The sequence below is a fragment of the Candoia aspera genome, chromosome 1, assembly GCF_035149785.1.
Source record: "Candoia aspera isolate rCanAsp1 chromosome 1, rCanAsp1.hap2, whole genome shotgun sequence".
NCBI lineage: Eukaryota > Metazoa > Chordata > Lepidosauria > Squamata > Boidae > Candoia > Candoia aspera.
The window spans coordinates 336,264,597-336,288,440 of NC_086153.1; the positions used below are offsets into that span (position 1 = coordinate 336,264,597).

A 23,844-nucleotide genomic window follows, 5' to 3' on the forward strand; every position below is an offset into this window, starting at 1 on the left:
AGCCTTTCCACTGAGGTTCATATGGTGCCCTCCTTTCTGGTGTTTAGTAGGTGGTTAAGATAAAGCTGTTTCACAGATTTTCTTAAATTTGTACTAACAGTTACTTTGGACTAGGGACACCAGGTAAGGTTGGTGTTTTTGTCCCTTTGGAGTACTTTATTGATATTTTGACAATGTAAATTGCTGGGAGTTCTTGGAATTAGACAGTAGATACAAATTGTAAACACCCATTAAGTTCATCATGGTTTGCAGAGATGTGTCCATCTACCTGCAGAGCCTATGGATAAATTGGGAATTTTCTCCCCACAGCAATTCATTTTATTGTTCCCATTCTAACGTGCCACACAAGCCAATTATGTTGTTTGTTTACTGACAGGCTATGACTGCATGAAAAGGGGTATCCGAGCACTCTCTGGGTTTATCAGAAGCAGAGGTGGGGTCAGGGCCTTTTCACACTTGGGGGAGATGCGGCTGTATTTTGAAAAGATAAGGGTTGCTGGATTTAAAAGTTGCCACATGGCCTCAAGGCTGAAGATTATGTGGGATATCAGAAATACCCTTTCGTATTGCTTACATTTCTCTGGTTTTATTTTGGCCTTTGTGTGCAGATGGAATACAGCACTGAGTAGGAATCATTTTGGACAAGAAGCTGAAACGGCATGCAAGCTTCAAGGAATTGTGCAGTACAACCTATCAAGTGGCAGAAGGGATAAATATGAAAATGGCTCTTGGCCACCAATACAACCCCAAAAGTAACTTGGAGCTTAGAAAGTCCTATGAGAAATTCAAGCATTTTTAAAAAAGAAAAAGTGGAGACAAGTTTGCATTTCTAATCCAAATGTACTTTTCTTTATTCAAACCAGGGGTAATCGCTGGTTAGTGCAAAATGCACCCCCATTTCATTTTTTTTTTTTTTTGCCTGAGGGAAATCTACATCTTTGCAAGGCTTCCATTAACCCCCTTAAAGAAATTCATATCCCCAAAGGATTTTTTAAGAACACGAGGCCTAGATTGAAATGCTGTGCTTCAAGAAGTGATACGGTGCCCCTTTCAAACAACTCTGTTCCTGTACGGTTGTCAGATCCAAAACCAGTAACAAAATAACAAACGGACATACTAAATTCCTTTCTTATTTCCACTTCCCACCGTTTTTTAATAACTCCCAGAGTTTCTGGACCAACCACACTAACAAAAGGAGGTTCAGAACTTGACCCTCATTTACTTCTAAGCAGTGCTAATGGAAACCCTGTTTTTTTCTTTTAAATTAAAAAATAAGCCTGCATACATAGTAGAAAATTTATCTTAAAAATCTCACAATCTGTAAATGTATATATTTTTCTTCTTCTTTGAACATAAAGTTTACAATATATGGTAAAACAAAGGCTCAGGAAAAAAAAATAAATTTTCAACAAAAATATAGAGAAAGAAACCTGAAGATTTTTTTTTTAATTAAAGCTGAAGACATTTTTAAAACCCTGTAGTTTGAACCAGTGACACTCTTTATTTGTGCTGATGGGTTAAAGAAAAGATTTTTAAAAAAAAATGCAGTCCAAACACCACGGACAACTTTGCTTTCAAAAGCTGCCTCCTCTTCCTCCCCCAACACCCCTCCAAAAGATGTTGCATTTGTGGTCCCCCCCCCTCTGGTAAAGTAGGTGATTGTCACAAGTTCGTAAGTCTGGGCTTCCTGGGTTTCAGCTGACACCAGATATCCTGCTCTGGACAGAACTCCCTGATTTCTAGATGGGCACGCTAGCGTCGGTAGGGGTGGAAACCTTGAACGTTATGGTTCTGTCCGCGGCCAAAACCACTGCCCCCTGCGGGCGGCCCACTCGAGGGTGGCACTGAAGGGCCTCCATAGGAGGGGGGCTGCTGGCTGGGGTCGGCAAACCCTTGTCCAAAGCCACTCAAGTCTTGTCCGTATCCTGGAGGGAAGAAAGTAAAAGGACAGGGTTGATGGGAAGGCAGAGATGACATCCTACCCACACTCAGCAACGAAACCCCAGAGAAACCAGAATAACAATAAGATTACACTTCCCACCATCTCTAACCAATGATCATGGTCATGCTAGCAGATTTATTTATACAATTTATATGGCCCCTCATCTCATTATACAGATTCTGGGTGGATAACCACATACAAAATACGTAAGAAACATTTAAAAAAAAAAACCCACAATATATTTGATGATCACCAAGGTAAGACACCAATCTATAACAAATCAACCACCTCACAGACCACCACTAATCACTCAACCCCATGCCCAGGAACAAATCTGAGTCTTCGAGGCTTTCCAAAAAGCCGGCAGGGTCGGGGCCAATCCAATCTTGAGGGGTTCCTGATAATACCATGTTAATGGTACTGTGCCGTTCTGTATGTGCAGAGGACCAGAACTGTGAGCGGTTCAGTACTTTAGCAATGAAGAGTATGGGAAATGGAATGGAAAAGGAACATTTTCCCACCAAGTTAAGGCTTTCCACAGCCCGGTTGCTTCTTGGGCAGGCCTGGGTAACTGCCAAGTCCTATTCCAAGGTATTTTGTAAGGGAAAAAATGGCAAATCACCCAAGACAGTGGCGGAGATGCAGCTCGACTCACTTTGCAAGTAACACTTCTAGACAAAACAGTTCTGACTCAATCTGCAGAGTTACTAATAGAAATAAGAATTGGGCTGCTTTGTTCCCTTACAGCAAGGTAAACCTGCTGTAAATGGGTCCTCCTCCTGCAAATCCCCACCACCACCTCTAAAAAAAAAAATCAAAGAGGAGAAACAGAGGACTAGGCAGGGATGAGAATTCCAATACAGGGAGCTGCGTTATACCAGATCAGAAGAGCAGTCCATCCGGCCCAGTCCTGTCTATTCTTCGCTGGCCCTGGAGTCTGGCCTTTGGAATCTCAGGAAGAGAAAGACCTTTCCCCTCATTTCCTATCTGATGCTTTTCAACAGGTGACAGGCACAGAATATTTTCAGTGCCTTTCTTTCTACCCTAAGCTGTGAATAGCAATCTTCTCCCATTATAAGGAATATCAATTTTCTTGTTTCCTAAAGGGGAGGAATGTTTTTGTGCCAATTTGCCTTTCTAATGTTAAAGCATGCACACAGACTGTTCATGTACAAACCTGCACAACTGAGCCAACTGGAATAACAATTTCAGACCTCTGCTTCCCCCCCCCCCAAATCTTCCTACCTGGAGAGGAAGATTTCCTGCACCTTGAAATCTGAATTCATGTAATTTGCCTTCATAATTAAGAAAGTTCAAAGGGGGCATGGAAGAGGATGCAGATATCTTGAAATAAACAGAGTAGGCTCAGAGCATCACTGCAGCTCCTTCTCCAAACTTTATCAAATCCTCTTTGATCATCAAGGAGATAGAAATATAGGCAACAGTAGCCAAGATATTCCTTGTAGTCCTAGAGTACTACACAACATTTGCACAACATTCCTTCTTTTAATGTAGTTAGCATCCAAACCTATAGAACAACTCTCAAAATCTTTTATTTGACCGTATCTAAGATATTTTAAACAATCTTATATGCAGTCAGTTCACTTCTCCAGTTACACATTATGATCTTCTCCAGACTTGGCAAGTAGTTCCCTTCAGAAGTGTTAAGGCTGCAGCCTACAGATTTTTCAGTCAGCTTGGTTCTCAGTTTGGAGAAGAGTTTAACCAAGAGTACCAGGAATTAAAACTGGGGGGGGGGATCTAAGCACTGCCCTCTTGTTTAAGGCACAAATCCTTGTATTCCAAAGCACTGGCAATACACTAATGGTCAGCTAACAGACTAAAGTATCCTTGGCATTTAATGTAAGGTCTAAGGTGTATCTGGAATAATCTCTTTTTTTTAGTGCATGATCACCAATGGAAAAGCATTAATTTCAGATAATTAATGTGAGACCTTTTTTGAGTCTGTTTTTGATTCCTGGTGACTGCCTGGACAAGTCCCTACCCTGCAGTTTTCTTGGCAAGGTTTTTGGAAGTGGTTTTCTCTTGGCTGCTTCTTCCTAGGGCTGAGAGAGAGGGCCTGGCCCAAGGTCACCCAGCTGGCTTCGTGCCTAAGACAGGATTTAGAACTCACAGTCTCCCGGTTTCTACCCTGATCCCTTAACTGCTACCCCAAACTGGCTCTGTAATGTGAGACTTAAGTTACTGAAATTACATGGAGGTAAGAAAAGACTGAGCAATAGTTTGTCAGAATGATAAAAACCCATCTTTAGGTCTTTGCAAAACAACTTTTGGTAATTGTTACTTCTCCCTCTTCTGCTATTTCTTTAATTTTCAGCATGTTTTTGGTTCAGTCAACTCTGCAAATCTCATATAAAAAAAAACACAAACATAGTGTAATTAGAGACCCATAATGCTACATGTGCAGGTTTTCCCCTGAACCTGATGGAGGCATTTCATTTTAAGTAATTCCTTGCACATTCAATTAGACTTGTTGCATTGATTCTAAGAAAAAATCTGGACTGTGCCCCAAAGTGAAGGTGGGATAATCAGAAGCCATATAAAAGCAATTAATCATTTTAAATAACCCTTTCCCCTTGCAACCAACCAGTTAAACTGTAGAAAGAGTGAGTGCCTACAGTTGTTCCTCCCCCTAAATTTGTAAATCTATGATCCAATTCACTGTCACCAACACATTTTCTGAAACTGAGGCATTCTCTTCCATCAGCAAACCTTGATATCCCACCACCCCCAAATAGAAAAAAAATCCTCTCTAGCCAATTTTATGAAGAATACATAATAACCAGAGCAGAAGGTTACCACACCTAAACCCCAGAGCAGATGCACACAACACTGTTTGTGTGAAACACAGCAAGTTTTTGATATTAAGTACTAATTCAGCAAACTATTCGCTTATGGTAGCAAAACCGCTTGAACAAGATCAAGGACTCCCTGAAAGAATTCTTCAGTGGAGAGAATGCCCTCCCCTCTCCATACATTGGAGGAAAGAACACCCCTGCAAGGAAAAAAAAAGGTTACTTGTCTCCCACCACCCCCTTCCACACAAGAGATTACAAATAAGAGGATTTGGTGTAAATAGGCTCCACCTACCTACGGTAACTCACTTCTCAGCCTGACCATAAGTGTGTAAACAAAGTATTGGCCCGAAGCCTGAAGGGTCTTGAGAATAGGTACCCAGCCCTGGTAAAAAATGGAAACCAGGGTGACTAAACCCCCAAGAGAGCCCTGCGTAAAAAGCTACAATTCTCTTGGAAAGGCGGCAAGGAAGACTTACCCATAATGCAAGCTTAGGATCACTCTTACATTTGAAATTGGTGCGGAAGAGTCTGGACTAGTGCCAGAGTCTATTCAGCCGTGACTATACACCCCACTACTGCAGGTATCTTAGAAACAGCTATGTATCTTAAAATGAAAACATGCAAAACAGGAAAAAAAAACCCTTTGGTTATATTGCTTAAGTATTTGTGTGAACAGTAGAGACATATAGATGAAAAAAGAACTCTGTGAAAACGGTATTATTTAGTCTTAAATGCAAGACTGTAGTTTTTGATGAGCTTTTAAGTTCTGTAGTGATCTTGTCAAATCCTGGGAACATATTATTTCAGAGAACGCTTCGCTAGACTGAGATCTGTGAGTCTTTTGTTGGGGGAGGTATAACAGAGTTGTTAAAGAACAGAACAAGATTCATAATCTCCCTGTATTTCTCCCTGTCCCATCCTCCATTCTCTCAGGTTCCCTTCTTGGAAAGTTAGTGATTTAATCAGACAACAGATTTTGTGCAAGACTCGTGTCAAAATATGAAGAAAACATCCCACATAGTTATAGTAAAGCAGCAGGATTATATATATTATTAAAAAAAGAATATGAACTTGTTAGATACGACAAATATCAGCTCCTGTGTGACTTTTTTTAATCCTGTCCCCTAAAATTTAGCTCTGGCAAGGATGATCTAAGGGTTGTGCAATGTAGCATGAGATATTAAGCGTGCCTATCAGTCAGAACAATTCAGTTAGTTCTCGCAAAGGCCATCTCCCCCTCAACAATACTCCTTATGTATAACTGAAAAAGACTTGATAATTTCCTTAATATAAGAATCTGCCCACTGGAATATTTAAGTAGTGTACATTTTTACCACTCTGATTTGATAGATCAAATCAAAGCTGTAAACAGATGTCAAAATATGAATTCAACACACACCCTCTCCATGTGTGCAGACAATTTCAATGAGGCATTTCTTTGCAATGCTCAGATTAAGAAGACTTCCTGATAGGAGATTGAAGGCACTTTCATTCATCTTCTCCTTTCATTCCAAACATTCATAGGCATCTTTGCCTCCCTCTACTCAAAGCCAGAAGATTTCTAAGTCATCTGATAAAAGGCAAATCTCTTCAAATAGCACATTCCCAACAGTACCACTCTCTTAACTGGAGTTTTTAATAGTTTCTTTTAAAATCAATAAACAAAAGACAGAAATTAAACAATGGCAGAAAGATGTATCTAAATTTGTATGGCAAGGGAAAAAACCAAGAGTTAAATATGAAATACTTGAAGATGCAAAGGAATGAGAAAGATTGAGACTGCCTGATTTGGAATTCTATTTTTTTAGCCTGCTGCTTAGTTTAGATGGAAAGAGTGGATTTTGCTGAGAAACAAAAGAATTTTAGAATTAGAAGAGCAGGATCTGAGGTTCAGAAGGCACGGTTTTCTGTGGTATGATAAAGTTAAGGTTATTGTAGATTTTAAGAATCTTGTATTAGAAGTGCCACATTGAGAATATGGAACAGATATAAACCCAGACTGTGCCCGAAAATGCCTTTATGGGTCTCAGCACAAGAAGTATTTTATAGGGAAAAAAACAGTAGGTAAAGAAGAATAGTTAACTCACCGAGAGTGGTTAGAACAGGAACACGGAAAATGTAAGATGAAATCAAAAGAGCAATTGGCTTCAGTGGGATTTAATTTTCAATGGTTTTCGTATGGACAGTTAAGAGAAAGATTTAAGGTAGACAATAGGACATTTGGAATTGAGCAGCAGAAGACAGAATCTGAACTATGTACAAATGATGAACCTGTAATTACTAAAATGTATAAACTTTTATTGAAATTTGAAATGGAAGAACAAGTGAAAGACTGTATGATAAAATGGGCTAAAACTTTGGACACAATCTGATGAAACAGTGGGGAAATATGTGGTTAAAAGGACTGAAATTTACATTATGTTATAATCTGAAAGGGAATTTTTATAAAATGATGTGCTGTTGGCATGACTCCAGAAAAATTGTCTCAAATGTATAAAGGTACTTCAAACGTTATGTTGGAAATGTAGACAACATGAAGGGTCATTTAGCTGTAAAAAAGTCAGAAATTTCTGGGTTCAAATTCATATAATGATACAAAGAATTTTAAAGATTAACATTCATTGAATCCAGAACTTTTCTTGCTGGGACTAATGGAAAGCCAATTAGAAAAGAGTCATGGAAGATTATTTTTATATATGATTACTGCTGCGAGACTATTATACGTGCAAAAATGCAAAGACTCTGAAGTACCCACCACGGAGGAATGGTTGGTGAAGATGATGGAACTAGCAGAAGTGGCAAAGTTAACTTGTTTGATCAGAGGAAGATCAGCTAGTACATTTATCAGTGACTGGAAACCCCTGATGGACTTTTTGCTGAAAAGAGAGAAAAATGAACTTGTGATTTATGGGTTTGAAGATTAGAAAGGGTAGCTTATGGAAAGAAGGAGATTAGGATTTAACTTTAGAGAGAGAGGGCAAAATATAAATGTATTTATAACCTCCGTCAAGAAGATCAGAAGCAGCTTCTTTATAATCATTCTTTTCTTTTTTTCACTATTTTTCTTTATTATCTTTATTTTCTTTTATGGCTTTTCCTTTTTAAAAATTTCTTCAACAAAAATTAGTAAAAAAATTAGCTGGAGTTTTTAAGAGGGAAGGGGCACATATTTGTCAAATCAGAAGAATGTCATTTATCATTAAAAGGCCAATTGCAGATCTATGTGGAAGATCTTAAAGAGAGCTCAGGAGAAACAGAAGGTAAATAAAACGGAAGCAGTTGACATATGAACAACTCCCATGAAATATGGCATTTCTTATCTACCAAAGAGAGAAAAAAAATACTTCTAAATTGTCTGTTTCTGTTTTAAGTTGTAACTGCATTTTAAGGCGTTTTCCATCATTACCCATCATCAACTATATTAATTAAATATCCCCAACATTAGAATTCTCTACAGGTATTGGTGATCCTATTTGGGTGTATTCAAGAAGAATGCTCAGGAAAAAAAAGAAGCAGGTCACAATCACCACAGGAGTTTTCTATGTATCTGCTTTTGATTTCTCCTAAAAACCTAAAAATGGGGAGCAGCCTGTCTTTCATCAACTTGTGTCATCAAGGCAAAGAGAGGAAAACTGTGGTTCATCAACAGAATGTGTGATAAGGATCCGCATGAACTCCGAGACTGTGGCAGAGAAAAAAGTTAATTATATTCAGGGCTAGATTAGTTTAATTTTAACATTCCCTATGAGGATCCAGTGATGAATATTTCACATCCAGTTAATAAAGGTGTTACAGGTCATCCTCGACTTACGACCATTCATTCAGCTATCGTTTGAAGTTATGACAGTGCTGAACGAACAGTGGTTACAAATGGTCCTCTGAGTTCTGGCTGTCCCAGCAACCCCGCAGCCATGTGATTGCAATCTGGGCACTTAGCAACCCGTTTGCACTTATGACCAGTTTCCAAGCGCCTCACAATCACATGATCACCACTTGTGACCTTCCCTACCGGCTTCCCCAGGAAGTCAGTGGGGAAGCTGGCAGGGAAGGTCAAAAGTAAGCCTCCCCTCCCCATGCACCCTCCCCCAGCCCCTCTACACTTGTGCCACACCAGCCACTTGTGCACCCTGCTGAACATCGCCGCACCTCTCACACATCCCCGTGCACCCTCCCCAAGCCTCACCTCCTGCGCAACCTCCCCGAGCCTCCCACGGACTCTCCCTGAGCCCCCCTCACACACTCACACACACCCCGCCCCTTCCTCCACGTGGCAGCAGTCACTTACCTGCCTGCTGGCCTGCTTGTGAGCCACCTGGGACTTGCAACTTCCTGCCAGCTTCCCCACTGACTTCGTTGTGGGAAGCCGGCAGGAAGATGCCTTGCCTAACGACCGTGGGATTCAGTTAATGACGGCAACCAGGACTGCAGAGATCGCCATCATTAAGTGACCATGCTTTACGGCCACATCACTTAGGGACAGAAATTCTGATCCCAGTTGCTGTCATAAGTCGAGGACTACCTGTATCTTGCTTCTAACATAGCTTTAGCTTTTATTATAAAATGACTTCTGCTAGATGGGAGGAGTAAATGATTTTTTTTCATAAATGTGTGGAATGCCTGCAGTCCCAGAAGGAAGCCAGCCCTGGATCTAAGAAGGGAAGAGAAGAATCTTTATGGAATATCTGCTGGAATATTAGAATTTGCTATCAGTCAATAGAAAAACTATGCTAAGGCTGCTAAACAAGAATAGCTCTGAACAGTGAAGAAACTATACTATTTAATTCAAACTATAGCATCTACAACTTCATCCAATTTTGAATGCTGAAAATTGCAAATATCTTCCTGAAAAGATTGTGTATTCATGTATATAAAATACAATTTTTTGCAGCTAAACATTTTCCTAAAGAATTATACACTCACGCACTCTACAGCTTATTTTTACAAATTCAATTTCTTACAGATGGTTTTTAAAGTGCCATTTGGGCCAAGAAGAATGGAACTTGTTACTTGAGAGACAAATTCATAACCACTGCCACCACCACACCCGACCGTTATTCCACAAGGCGGCAGCAGCAACCATAGCTACAACTTTAAATGGCAACTATCAATACTCCATTTATTCTATGCTAGTCCCTTTCCATGGATGGGCAACGTCTCACAGAACATGGTTGTCCTGTCTGGATCTCAGGGATCAGTTGCCCTGACAAATGGTGATCCAAAGTTGCTAACGCTGGCAAACTTCTAAAATTTGAAACGGACACCACAATGGCAATGGGCGTACGGAGATCCTTTGTCAACCCTCACGTACATACAACCTCCTCGTTCTGTTTTCCAGCAATATTACTACAAACAAAACCAAAGGAAGCAGACAGACAGACAAGCAGCAGGGAAAAGCCGGGACCCCAGAGCAAGCGCTGCATCTCTTGAAGCCGTCACTTACCAAACTGACTATAGGGGAAATCTGGTTGGGCAGCTGGAGGCTTGCTCATGTCCTGAGTTGGCTGAGATGGGGGTGGAGGTGGGGGGAAGGCGAGTGGTGTTGCCCCAGGGGTGGCAGGCGGTGGAGGCACACCGGGAGGAGCAAACTGGTCAGGCGGAGGAGGCGGGGCACCGTATCCAAAGCCTACGGGGAGGAATAGAGGCCAGGTCAGTTTTTACAGTATAACTCAAGTTAAAGAGGAAAATTTCCCCAAGTTTTACTCACTTGAACCAAGACTAGGGGACAAAGGGGAATGCCATCGGGTAAGAATTGCTCCCCTTGTTTTTCAAAGACAGACCCCTTCACCCCTCAAATCAGTCAAGGAATAAGGCTGAGAAAAAAAATGTAACACAGACTTTGCAGTGAGCAGAGAGAGCATCAGTCTAACTATGGAGCCTTAGGCTCAAGTCTCCCCACAGAGCGAGCCCAGTTGTAACTGCATGCTCTCAGCCTATCCTGCCTCACAGGCGCTGTGGGGAGGTTGTGGTGGTATGTGCCAGATTTGCCTCACGAGCTCTTTCGTAAAAGCAGAGATAACAACGTCACACAGAACGCTCCTGATTATCGCTGTAAGGAGTACTTACTGAAGGGCGGAGGGGTGCCATATCCCTGTGCGAAACCCTGCGGGGGTGGGAATCCTCCTGGAGGTGTCGAAACGATGTACGAGGTAAAAGGCGGCGGTGGAGGTGGAGCTCCTCTACCTGGTGGAGGGGGGCCATACCCACCTGGAGCCGGTAAGAAGCGCGTTGAGAAAATCAAAGGCATTTAACAGAGGAGCCAGCCCCAAGAAAAAGGGTATTCCCAGTCTATTGCACTAGGCATCATACTCCTCCAAAACTGCTGGCGCTAAAGTCAAGGGAAATTGTGGAGTTAGGCATTCAGGCCACTGAGATTTAAATCATCCCCTGATGTGGATGACTAGCTTCTGTTTGAACACTTCTTTCTTTTCCTTTAGATCCCTAAAGAATCCAGTTCTACAGTATTAGTATTCTAGCACAAATCAGTATTTAAAATAGTCTCCCTCCAACTGCCATTTCTTGCATTCAAACTGCAGAAAATGGACACACAAATGGTTGGCATTTTTAAATACTGAAGAGGAAGGGAACGTCATAAGATGGGGGAAAACTCTTTTGGCTTTCTGGTACTCAAGGGCAGCAGGCATTCTCACAAAATATTCCACAGTGGCCCCACTCTCTTCTCTAGCTTTAATCATAGTTCGTTAAGCTCCAATAATGTGCACCTCAGCTCTCTGAAAATAGATCACAGGTCACTCTGTGACTCATCTATCACGTATTTTTCATCCTGCACACCTGAGAACAATACAACTGAGGCCTCAAAGGTAGCTGTGGGCAAAAACCTGTAGTCTGGTAAAAGATCATCCCTGTGACTCCCAGAACTTTCCATTATCAGACCACAGAGTGGTCTGCCATACCTTTTCAAATGTGCTGTATTAAAAAAAAAAGTAACCTTAGCTAGTACACAAGACTGCTCCCATTTTTAAAAACTGCCACAGATACAATTCTATTTGCTTTGAAAATGCAGAATAGAACTATGGCATGTCAAGGTCATATCCAGCTTCAGGTTCTCAGCAAGGCTCCCCAGAACAAACAGTATACCTCCAATTCGTATTTAGTTATTATATCACACTTATTTACCATCAAGCTCATATGACTCTGATCTGTTTGCAATAATAAGATTAAAAATACATAAAAATATAGAAATCAATTAAGCCTAAACTCAGCAATAAATATAAATAACAGTAACATGGCAGCCCATCCATAATGTGTCAGGAAAAATCATGTACCAAATGGCCAGTTAAGTAATACGGTCTTGATGCCTTGTGAAATAGCTACAGGAAGGGTGCAAGATGTAGCTCCAGAAGCAGGTTGATCCAAAGCTTGGGGACTGCTGCAGAAAAGGAGTATCGTCTGCCAGATAGCCCCGATTCGATGCAGGGACAGGACCCTACACCTCCCCACCACACATGCACACCTGGGCCGGGGCAGAGTCCACTTCGTCTGGCAGGTATCTTGCAGCCACGCCATGCAGGGCTTTATAGCCATGCAGCACTTTGAATCAGAAATGTATTGGTAACCAAGGGAGCAGCTGGAGCAGAGGTATGCTATTACAGTAGCGACTCGCACCTGCTAGCATCCTGGCCACTGAATTTTGTACCAATTGTAGTTTCCAGGTCATTTTCAAAGGCAGCCCCATGTAGAGCGCATTCCAGTAATCTAATTATGTGGAGATGAATTACAGCCTACACATGGAGAATCTGTAACTGGAGATTTTATTTCTAAGTACAAAATATATAAATGCACGAACCCTGTGCATAAGGAAGCTGGGGTAAGATTAGCAACCACTGCCCTATTTTTTTCTCCATATATGGAAGTACGTGTGTGCAGGGCTACTGTGATGTCACCAGGTTTGAGTTCTTTTGTACATGGCCACACTAAACTCTACCTTCTTTCTTGATATTAGAAGGGTACCTCCTTGTGCATAAACAGACCATGTGGGAAGAAAAGGGACTAGGCCACTAGGAAAGGGTAATTCCCTGTCTCCTCCAGATCTTCCCAGTGTCTTACAAATGACTAAACACACACACACACACACAACTTTTGATTACTTTGGGAAGTTTTAGGGTACAATTACTGTCTCCCATCTCAAGAAACCTATGGATTCTTGTTCAAAGGGCCTGAGTGCTTCAAAATAACAGATGCAAAAAGGTCTTTGGAGAACAAAGGCAAAAAATGCACACGGAGTAAGATTTTGCTAATAATCTAAACCTGCATAATTACAGTTACAATATTGAATATGCACATTTTTAAATGCTCACAACATACTTACCAAGTGCTTGTCCAGCTGGCACCCACATACCTAAGGGAGGTGGGAGGCAAGAATAGGAGAAGACACACAACACACACACACAAAACAAGAACAAGTTACAACAACTGTTTCATCAGCTCTTTGTTGGTGTTATACAACATCATCATTCTCCAAAGTTTAACAGCATCTAGTAGGAGAGTTAGAAGGGACGCGGTGGCGCTGCGGGTTAAACCGCTGAGCTGTCGATTGGAAGGTCGGCGGTTTGAAACCGCGCGGCGGGGTGAGCTCCCGTTGCTAGTCCCAGCTCCTGCACACCAAGCAGTTCGAAAACATGCAAATGTGAGTAGATTAATTGGTACCGCTTCGGCGGGAAGGTAACGGCGTTCCGTGAGTCATGCTGGCCACATGACCCGGAAGTGTCTATGACAACGCCGGCTCGAAGGCTTAGAAACGGAGATGAGCACCGCCCCCTAGAGTCGGACACGACTGGACTTTACGTCAAGGGAAACCTTTACCTTTACTAGTAGGAGAGTTACTTAGATTACACAGAATTATTCTGAAGATGTTTGGATATCTAAGTGGGGGAAATGTTACAGGGGATCTAAGATGCTGCCCGAATGCAAATGCTCAAAACTGAGAAGTCCACACACAATGGGGTAGTGAAACTGGATTTGGATAAAAATGGGTTTTAATTTTCCCACCTAGTGACAAAATCCAAGGCATCAAGAATTGATTGCCACCTCTCTTTATGGTAAACAATGCAGGGGGGGGGGGGGCAGACTGAAGTCACTCAGGACCCTAAAAGCCAAACAGAAAACTGGTACCTTGAGGTCCGTATCCCTGTTGCCAGGTAGGTGGGGGCTGTCCTGCCCAGCCATTGGCAGCACTTGGCATGATCCGGCTTCCCCACTGGCTGGTGCCCGTTGGCCCCGGAGTCTGGCTTTTGCTGTCCCGAGGTTCGGCCCGCTTCACCTCCACCTAAACAAAGAGGGCAGAGGCTCAGAACTAGGAGGCAGGAAGATAACTTGCCCCCCTTTTCCCATCACACACACCCTTAACTTTACACTTAAAAACTTTATCTTAGCATGTTATGACTTATTGCTAAGTACTTAAAGTATTGCAAGCTTATATTTTAAGGCTGCTAATTTAATAAATGTTTCTCAGGTACAATGGATATCAGAGTAAGCCATTCTGGGAGCCTTCACTATGGAGCTAGAATAAAATATATCCCTGGACATGATTTCTCTTCTGTTATGTTTGTTACTTTCTTCCTCATTTTAAAGCAGCAGTACCATCTCCTCAGTGGATTTTCACTCTCCGTAGGTAAATCGCAATACCAAGATAGGCCAAAATTATTGTTATAAACAAGGGTGAAGAGAACATCATGGAGGAGGTACTAAGGCTTTAGCCAGTCCTTGGGGAGGGATTTTTTCCGGACAATGTTGGAAAAAGAAGTTAAATTTTTAGCTAAAATCTATCACAACTAAACTGCAGTTCAGTTTTGTTCATACCTGAGAAACACACATTGTATTCATTTTGTTTGTTTCAAATCCTTTTTAGCTTAAGTTTTTTTATTTTTATTTAAAAGTCTAATGGAAGATAGAGACTTACCTTCCCCAGGCTAACGCTTAAAGAACCTCAATTAACTCAAACAATGTCAGAAGGAATGGATGTGATAAGAGAACCTTACATTACATCTAACAAAAAAAGTAAACAAACATGCAGGTAATAAAAAATGGACAGTTGAGTCAATAAGAAGCAAAACCTTCATACTGTGTTCAGTCATGGAAAAACATTCTTTGCAAATAAGGGGAGGAAGGGCCAAAAGGAAGGCACCCTTGTGCAGTGAGGCCTTAAAAATGGGCTTGGCCTAGGTAAGATGACCTCGTTGATGAATGCAAACATCCTGAAGAATTGTCTGGTGTTAATCCAAATACACTTAGCAAAGCTAATTGCAAGATTTAAGGGAGGGAATTAATCTCTGCATCACTGAGTGAACCAGACCAGGGGAAGATTTAAGAGTCTAGGTTCTCTCTAGCTACATCTCAAGAAGTCAGGCACCTTCGCTTCCAAAGAGTTCAAGGCAGGGTTTGAAGGTAAATGGGCACAGCACCTTCCCTGAAGCTAAGTGTGGGAATCCTTCACGTACTCTTGTGAATGAACCTGCCATATCAATGGCAGAATTCAAATAAAACCACTTCTAGTACTCCAGACTGGGTTTATATGCTGCACAAATTAATACTGCCTATAGGGCTGCAAATGTCCTGGAATCTTCCCAAGGTTTGATATTCTAAAACCAAGTTGGTTGCCATCTGAATAAGAGGGTGGAGGAGGGTGCTGGCTTTCACAGAGCTTTCGGATCCCAGAAAGAGAGTAGACCATTTACTATTTTCAAATTTTCCCAGTAAGCAGGAAGATTTCAGGACATTTGAAGTCCAGTTTTCCCAATAATAATGTTTAAAGGCTGAGAGAAATCAGGGAGGAATTTCTCAAGATGTCAGCAATTTGCATTTTCACTAGCCAACAAAAACCTTGGCATCTGAGCTTTGCCTGGCTCCTGCTTGGCATGCATTCTTAGCTGCCTGTTCCTGTGCTTTGGTCTGGTCCACTGGAGATTTTGTTTCCAGTTTGTGAGGAGGCTTCTGCAGGAGGGAGCATGAAGGATGCAACTTCTGAAACTCGCCAGGGGACTCTGAAGTTCTGCCTGAGCTGCCCTGGAACCTCCAACGGCTGCTCTCCTGGGTTCACCAGATCAGCGTTAGCAGCTACTGAATTTGATTAGCATCAAACTAAAGAAGAAAGAGTTCCATTTCTTACCTAGGACTAACAGTTTAAATGACATTAATTACTCATGCATTGGCAAGGTCATGAATATGCTTCCAGTGTCCAGAAAAATCTAATGATTTTGACAAGAAGCAACTCAAACTTGAAAATCATCAGACAGTTGGAAAACACAAATCAGAACACATCAAGAGGGTAGGACAGCCTGCTTTGCAATAAGCCAAATATTTTTGAAAAAGTGATTTAATTCCAGTTGAAGGCTTTGCTGTTTTTGCTACACCATCCAGCAAAGCGGCAAGCGTTTCGTTTATTTACCACCACAACTCACATGCTGCTCTGTTTCTGGAGACTTTGAGCGGCTTATATTTTAGGCTTGGTGTAAGAGCCTGCAGTGTTCCCTTTTCAGCAGACCTTCCCTACAAAGGTCAAAGCTGCACTCTGTAGTTACTTAGTCACTCCTCCTCTGGCTTGGTTCCTAAGGCGAAGCCATGCTCAAAGGTGAGCACCTTAAATCAGAGTTAAGAAGGCAGAATCTTTTCACCCATACAACCTCTTAGAAGTGCTGACAACACAGTATGAAGATAACAACAATCAAAAGGTCACTTAACTGCACTGTGGTTAAAAAATACTATTAAAAGAATATGTGGATTCATTTCAAAGTCTCACAGTAAGTGACCCATTTTTTAAAAATTTAAACCATTCCTTCATGATGATCTGTCTGTCTGTTGCTTAAGTTTAGCCCCCTTCCTTCCCCCCCATCCCTCCACCCCAACCTAAAATGTGAAATAAAGAACACACATCTGAAGGAATAGTAATGGGAAGCTGAGCCTTTGGCAACATAGAGATTTCACTGCCGTTTCAAAAGGAATATAAAGGTTGACTTCCATTCCCTTTTCGTATTCTGTACTTTCAAGGTACAAAATACGTGCGAACAGTAATGGCGGCACAAGTTCCTGAAAAACAGCTACATGAGTGTCTCAAACTGCTTGTCCTTCTACATGTGAATTCAGACAAGCAAATGCAATGGCCTTCAACACATTTATTTATTTATCTATCACATTTACAACTCACAAAAGCAACTCTATTAGGACTTCAAAACTAGTGCATTATCTAACTCAGTAAAGTGCTCTTAACAATTAAAATCAGGGTTTTCAGAGTCTTGGCTTGTTCTCCATGTCAATTTATTTGAAGTGCTTCACAGCAGACACATACCACTTCTATGTTTTTCGGTATTTTCTATTCTGTACTCAGGAATGAATCTTGAAGCATCTAACTGCTAAGCATTACATGGAATGATGGGCAAGCTGGGCCAGATCAAATGCAGTAATTTCCATTCAACAAGCCATGGCTTATTCAACAGAATAAGCATTTTGCTGCATATTTGGCTTCTCCCCTCTCTCACATACATCTTGATACAGGATGTGTTTTATCAACCCTGAAAGTATTGTATGAAAGTGCAAAAGAGAAGTAAGTGAGCAGGTAGAATGTTTATTCTTCTGACCCATAAACCCTGGTTTATTGGACTAAGTTCATTACACCTGAACTCAATTATTAGCTTTTATGGAAGCTTGTCTGCCATTATTCTTCTTCTCAAACAAAACATCCCAAAGGAATCTACAGGCAGATGGAGCATATATTTTTTATCCAAAATGGAGTAACTTAATGAAATGTGTTCCTGAATGTGGTTTTACCCACTTGAATAATTTTTTGTCCCCTCTACTACAGCTCTATCAGCTTCTATTCGCCAGCCAAATTGCTAGTTGCCTCAAGCCTCAGCTTTGTCTTAAGGTAAAATAAAACTACAACTACACACTTTTTTGCCCATGATGTCGTGAAAATGCATGTTGACAGCCTGGTCCACTGATTGTTCGTCCTCGAAAGTAATAAATCCAAAACCTAGCCAACGACGAAGAGTGAATCAAGGTAGCAGGGTGTTGTGACACAAAACAGGATGATGAACAGTATTAGGGGCGGACCAAGGGTTCAAACAAGGGCTTCAGGTGACTTGGGATGTGGGGAGCTCAGTGCTAGTTCCCAATAATCAGACCATCTTGGGTCAGGGTAAAAAATTGTTAGCTCAGCACTTCATGCAGTATTAACTGATGGAGAAAAAATGGCTTAGCGCCTACAGATGCAGCATTGTTTTGCCCTGCTAACAAATGCTCAAAAAATTCTGAGCAAATCCTAAGACTAAGTTCTGTGCAGAACACCTGCATCGAGTCACTATGGCTAACCCAGTTCGTAACCTCCCTCACATGCCATCACAAAATCAATTTGTTTGTCTAAATGCATTTTGGCAAATTAGAAAAGTGACTGAGCAATAGCATAAAATGAAGAGGAGGATAGGACTGGACAAAACATTTTGGGACCGGTTGTTTATTAGTCGTCCCCCCCCCCCCCGAAACCCGAGATTTCCCCCTTGGTTTCATTTTGCTTTGCAGCTAGTGCTGACAGCGGCCATTTATTGCTCTAAAGCGTTCAACAGAAAAACAGATACAGTCTCTGTAACAGTTAGTGTCTCTCTAAGCTTATCCAACATAGTTGGGTAAACTCATGGAGCCTTATTGTAGAGATTTATACTTAAAAAGACACAAAGATACAGGCCAAGATGGGCTGCAGCAGGTCAAAATTCTGCTGTCAGCAACAAGAGCAAGAAACAAATTAAGAAATAAATGGGATTTTGGGAGGCGGAGGAGGCAACTTTTAAAGCAGCTCCTGCATGCAAGCGTTGGGCGTTATGAACGAGCTGGAGCTGAACCTGTGACACGCGAGCCTTCACAGAACAAGGAACCTTTTTAAAAGCCAGAATGAGAATCTGGGAGATTTCGTTTCACAGCGAGAAGAGGGGCATTTCTGCATCCCAATGATACACAGTATGCAGGCTTAAATAATGATTTAACAGGAGAACATATAGAACAGTGTGTCGTTTTCCTTGCTCACGGTTACGGGAAAAGACAAAGGGGCGGAACCAAGCAGAGCCTAAGAAAAAACAGGGCTAGAGCATTAGAAGACACAGCACAGCCTGAAGCTGAACCAGGCTTGGTGGCCTTGGTGCGTATGGAACAGCCCAAGAAGTAGAGATGGGACTTGTGCGCTTTGGGTGGAGATGTCATTGTACACAAGTCAGTGAAGTGAAGGAGAAAGGCCCAGAGAACCAGAGAGTAAACAGAGGCTGGGCGAACAGAGGGTGCGCTGCGCTGCCCTTCCTATTCAGAGCAAGGCAGAGGGAGAAATGCACCTTGAGAATAAATTTAGAAATCGGAAGGAAGCGTATCTGTGAAACAGTTTGAAGAACTCTTGCAAGAGATCACAGGATTCAAGACATGATTATGAAGATCAAAACAAATTTAGAGAGGTAGAGTTGGGCTCAGACCAGCAGCAAAATGGGTAAAAAAAAGGACACTAAGAGCATACATGCTTTAATTTCTCTCTTGGGAGCTTTGGTTGTTACCTCACAACAAAAAGTCTAGGGGGAAAGAGAAATGAGAACGGAGGTATTTTTCTCACGTCCTAAAAACAATCTCTTCCCAAGATTAGAGCCCAAGAGGCGTGTCGCATCCTTCAAGTTGTTATAAGCCCCAAACAGGCAAGCGTCACGCCAACTAGATGTGAGAACCAAAAAGTCTGACCGCCCCCTGCCATCATGACGACAGCATATGGGAATCCCACAGCGTAGGGAATTCAATCCAGAGGGCACCAGGTTGCCTACCCCTGCCATCAGCAGCTAGGGGCTTCGGCGGAGAGACCTCCTCTGCCTCTTTTCAACTAGCACCCAGCTGTCCAAAGATGACACCTCTGGCAAGGGAAGTTCATCTGGCTCAACAGCTGAAATGAGATGGGGATGACGGCAGCAGCCAGTGTATGCATGTACGTGTATCTCCTGAAGCCAAACCAAGTACTGCTTTTTATCTATCAAGTCACACATTCCTCTGGGAGAGCAGAGACTTAAAAGGAGAGACTGGAATTCTGCAAGATACAAGCATGTAAAGCCAACTCCAAGTCGGCGTAATTCAAAGGAGGTCAGGTTCTTTAACTTGGTTTACAGTAGTGCTCAGGCATAATTAAATTTCTCTTAACTGTACACTAGTTTCACACTGATTAAAAAATCTTCAATATGCTGTGCAAATTATCTAAATTCTCCCTAATGACACAATTAATCTGGCCATTTTTTCAGCTTAATTATTCAGATTTTTGAAACAAAACCTTATCTAAAGACATGATTAAATGTCATGTTCATAAAGATGTGTTTGATTTTGATACGTAATGATTTAGGAGGGGTGACAATACGTGTTCCAACCAAGGCTAGAGAGCCATTCTTGTTTCAGGATGACTTTGTTGCATTTGGCTATTCATCAACAGATCTTGCAACCAGACTTGGCACAACCTAATTGGGAAAGTGAATAGTCTTGGGGAAAAAACTGTGTTTAAACATAACAGCTCAGACTTGAAACCACTGGCTGATTTCATGTAAACAAAACCATAATTAAAAGCAAAAGGACATGTAAGATTCAGAAATTTTTGGAAAAAAAATCAAAGGATCTTTAAAAAAATAGGCCTAAGAGTTTTACTTGGGAATTAGGAAGTTCTCATGGCATTCTTTGCAGGTTATCATAGTGCTGAATACATTCACTTTTACTGTCCCTCTGATCTATTTTCCTGATTATACTTATTAAAAAGAGAGGAGGCATAAGACTGCAATGGGAGCAGCGATTGCTACAAGCATGTGGCTAGATACATGTCATGTAAGCCATGTGCCCAAAGGAGATGTGCTTATACCTAGAATATAGGATTGAACTACTGAATTACAGAAGCATATGCAACTAGCTGAACACTGAAGACTGTGAACCAAGCTGGCCTCGCAAAGGCAGCATTTTAGTGGCCCCACCCTTCTTCAGCAATCAGCAAGAGCCATCCTGGTTATAATATTGTGCCTGCAGGCAGAGCTGCAATCAAGGGGACTGATTTCCTCCAACTCAAAATCTTTTGGGGGTCACAACTGGCAGCACAGGCTGCCAGACTGCTTGCAGCTCACAAAAGGGAAAGAACTGAAGACTGGACAGCAGATATTTTAAAAAGGATTTTACAGCTCAGCTAAAAAGTGTTTTCATGATAGTCTGCTCTTATCAACAGGCAGATCAAGAGTTGCAGTGCCATCTGCATCAAACGTGTCATGTTTGCATTTTATTTCCTGAGAGTATGGGATGGAAGAATCGAACAAGATCCCTTGCTCATGTGTCTTGCTTCCAGGATTCCTATGGGTATTTGGCAATGAAAGAAAAAAACGATGGACCGGGTAGGCAGAATTCCAATAGCTTAAAAATACAAGTACACACAGAGATATGTACATAAAGATGCTGCTCTTTGCTGTGTCAGTGAATTTTTCTGTTGAAATAGTGCAAAGCTGTCGCAAAACAAATTAGAGCAACTGCCCCTTGTAGCTCCTCCCACACCACATAGTGAAAACTTTATTTACACTCCATTAAAGACAAAGCCCGGTCCCTCCTCCGTTTGTGGAAATGGCCTGTACCTCTGTGATAATCTATCACCTAGAGAGAAGAAATCTAAAGAGATATTAATCACAAATCAGTTTACAGAGAGAAAAAAGAGAAGGAAAGAAAGAACTTAATGTTTACTGTACTTTTACTATGAAACACTTATATATGTCACTAAAGATGTGTCTAAATTAAAGATAAAAACTAATACTTAACAGCTTAATAAATATGAAGTGAAGAATTTATATAGTTCTTTAAATAACAGAATCAAGAAGGAGGAGTGGAAAGTCCAGATGGCAAACTATTTTCCAGCATGTTTGACATGCTACTGTGTGGTTGAAATGCAACTCACACTGATGATGTTTTAAAAGTATTGCTCCTAAAAAATTATTGAAAGGTGACTGGTGTAATGAACAGCTGGAGAACACAATTGCCACTTTCTGCAGGGACCAAAAATGAAATAGGTAAGTGGCTCAGATCTGCCAAACTAAGGGAGTTGCTTTCTCCAACATACAAGGAGAATTTCAAACTTAAAGGTGGCCACATTGATCCTCATCCACAGAATGTATCCAGCAACAAATGGTTTTTGGCCCCAAATTTCAGATGTAGTGACTTAAAAAAGAAAATGTGAGAAATGTAGCAAGCATAACATCTGTTCCAGTCTGGCACCTCATGACAATTCCTGTCCTAAAACCAAAAATAGGCTCTTGGTTCGTAATGATGGCCACTTTTTAAAGGGGGAAAATACAAAGTTACTCAGTTACTCCCTCTCATTCCTTTGCATTTCCTTACTTGAAAGGGGCAGATCAATGCAGGTGTTATGCCTTTGTTAAGGAAAACACCTTTCCAGAGTGGGATAAGTGAACAAGATGGCAATGTAATATCTGACTTCTAAAACAGTAACACAAGATGAAATAGCATGAAAAGCCTCTGTGAAATAGTCTGCTCAGTAAAATAATTTACTGAGGCAATTTACAAAAGACATATATACATATATGAGCACACATGTCCATACATATATATGTTGATGTTGTTTAAGTTTGCCATCTGACATAGGAAGAGGATAAAGAAATTTCAAAGGTTAACTAGATTCTCCTTTACCTCGGGGCCGCTGTTTCTCTGCATCATAGATCATTACCACTTCAGTAACCTGAAAAAGATAAGAGGAAATTCTACTAATGATTTTATCAGATGAAGCTTAAGAGCAGCAGGACAAAGTGAAACACAAAAATATAATCAAACTTTTCCTATGTAGCTAATTAAACTGTGGATAAGTCTCCACAAATCAGGTTCCTTTCTTCAAACGGGGCTATAAGATGGAAGAACTTTTCATGCCTTGCTTCCTTACGTCTTAACAAAATACAATAATGGTCCCTGCAGATTGCCCAGCGTGGGCTGCTTTGGTCGTCCCTCCACAAGCACAGGAGAAGATGCCTGGTGTCAGGAGAACTCCTGCCAATAGGGATAAAAGCAACAAATACATAGCAGGAGTGCACTGTGGGTAGATTAAGGAAGGCTTTTGACTGGCAACATCCACAGCCTTCCGTACCCCTGCCCCCACTGGAGCTGCCATCATAGTTTCTTTCCAGTAGGAAGAAAATCAAAAGGAAACAACCTGGATGAAGGGCAGAAGCCACTCCTTCCAGCATATGTCTTGCAAGTTGAGGCCAATCCCCTCGCCTTTGAATCTTCTCACTCTAGCAGTGGAAGTATGCTGCCATTACTATTACTACTGGTACTGCGTAATAATGAATAATCAGTCATTTAAATACCAACAGGACAAGGCAGGGCCCTCTTGAGAATCCGGTACATAATCCGGTACCTTGCCCCTTTTAAAGCATTCAACAGATGTTGCCAAGGTTAATTGTGCTGAAGCAGCAGAAAAACATCTTATTAAAAAAAAGGAAGAAAAGCAGGTAGCTCTGGGGAATGAGGACCGATGCCTTAACCAGAGGAACAAACAAGGAACAGTGAGTACAGTACAGTATACTTTTCGATGCATCTTTGTAATTATTTTAAACAGGTAATTCAACTCCCTAAGGTGACAGAGCCTGTTGGTCTAAGCAGCTGTCATGCAATAACTATTCTTTACTCACCTTTGATTTGTTTATGTGTTCAAGAGGCAATTTAGAGACTGCTACAGTGTGTTGGAGAGCAGGAAAAAATGCAGAGCTCCTGATTAAACTTTCTTCCACTCTGAGGCAACATGTTTCCCTCAACTTTTAACCCCATTTCCCAAAACAGCCCTCTTTCTTCCACAAGCTATAAAAGAAACTGAGCAATGTGTGGAAGATCATCATTCAGTTCCAACTTCACGCTGATTTTTTTCTCTGATTCCTTAGACCAGAAAAGAGTGAGGGTTAATCTGTAAGCACTAGAGAGAATGCTTTTTTCCCCCAACTGAAAATAAGACAAAGTGCTTCAGTAAAAAATGAATACACCAATCTAAGATAAAGGAAGTCAGTCAACTCTTCCTTGCATCTCAACCAGTATCTGCTACAGCAA

At 41.4% G+C, this 23,844-nt stretch overlaps 1 protein-coding gene across 3 annotated transcripts in view; it reads right to left on the bottom strand.

The window, feature by feature from the left end:
• Positions 1–820: 820 nt before the first annotated feature.
• Positions 821–23,844, bottom strand: part of DAZAP1 (DAZ associated protein 1) — a 52,085-nt gene continuing 29,061 nt past the window's right edge. Inside the window, exons 6-13 of one of the 3 annotated variants that reach the window (XM_063290855.1) lie at positions 22,441–22,489; positions 17,661–17,743; positions 13,891–14,044; positions 13,088–13,117; positions 10,825–10,965; positions 10,202–10,384; positions 5,054–5,143; positions 1,786–1,925 (exon numbers count right to left, since the gene is read on the bottom strand). In XM_063290855.1, the coding sequence (XP_063146925.1) occupies positions 5,064–5,143; positions 10,202–10,384; positions 10,825–10,965; positions 13,088–13,117; positions 13,891–14,044; positions 17,661–17,743; positions 22,441–22,489 (720 nt within the window). In that variant the 3' untranslated portion in view covers positions 1,786–1,925; positions 5,054–5,063. Of the gene's footprint in view, positions 1,926–5,053; positions 5,144–10,201; positions 10,385–10,824; positions 10,966–13,087; positions 13,118–13,890; positions 14,045–17,660; positions 17,744–22,440; positions 22,490–23,844 lie in introns of all 3 variants that reach the window. The other 2 variants (XM_063290854.1, XM_063290856.1) reach the window with 2 other exon arrangements.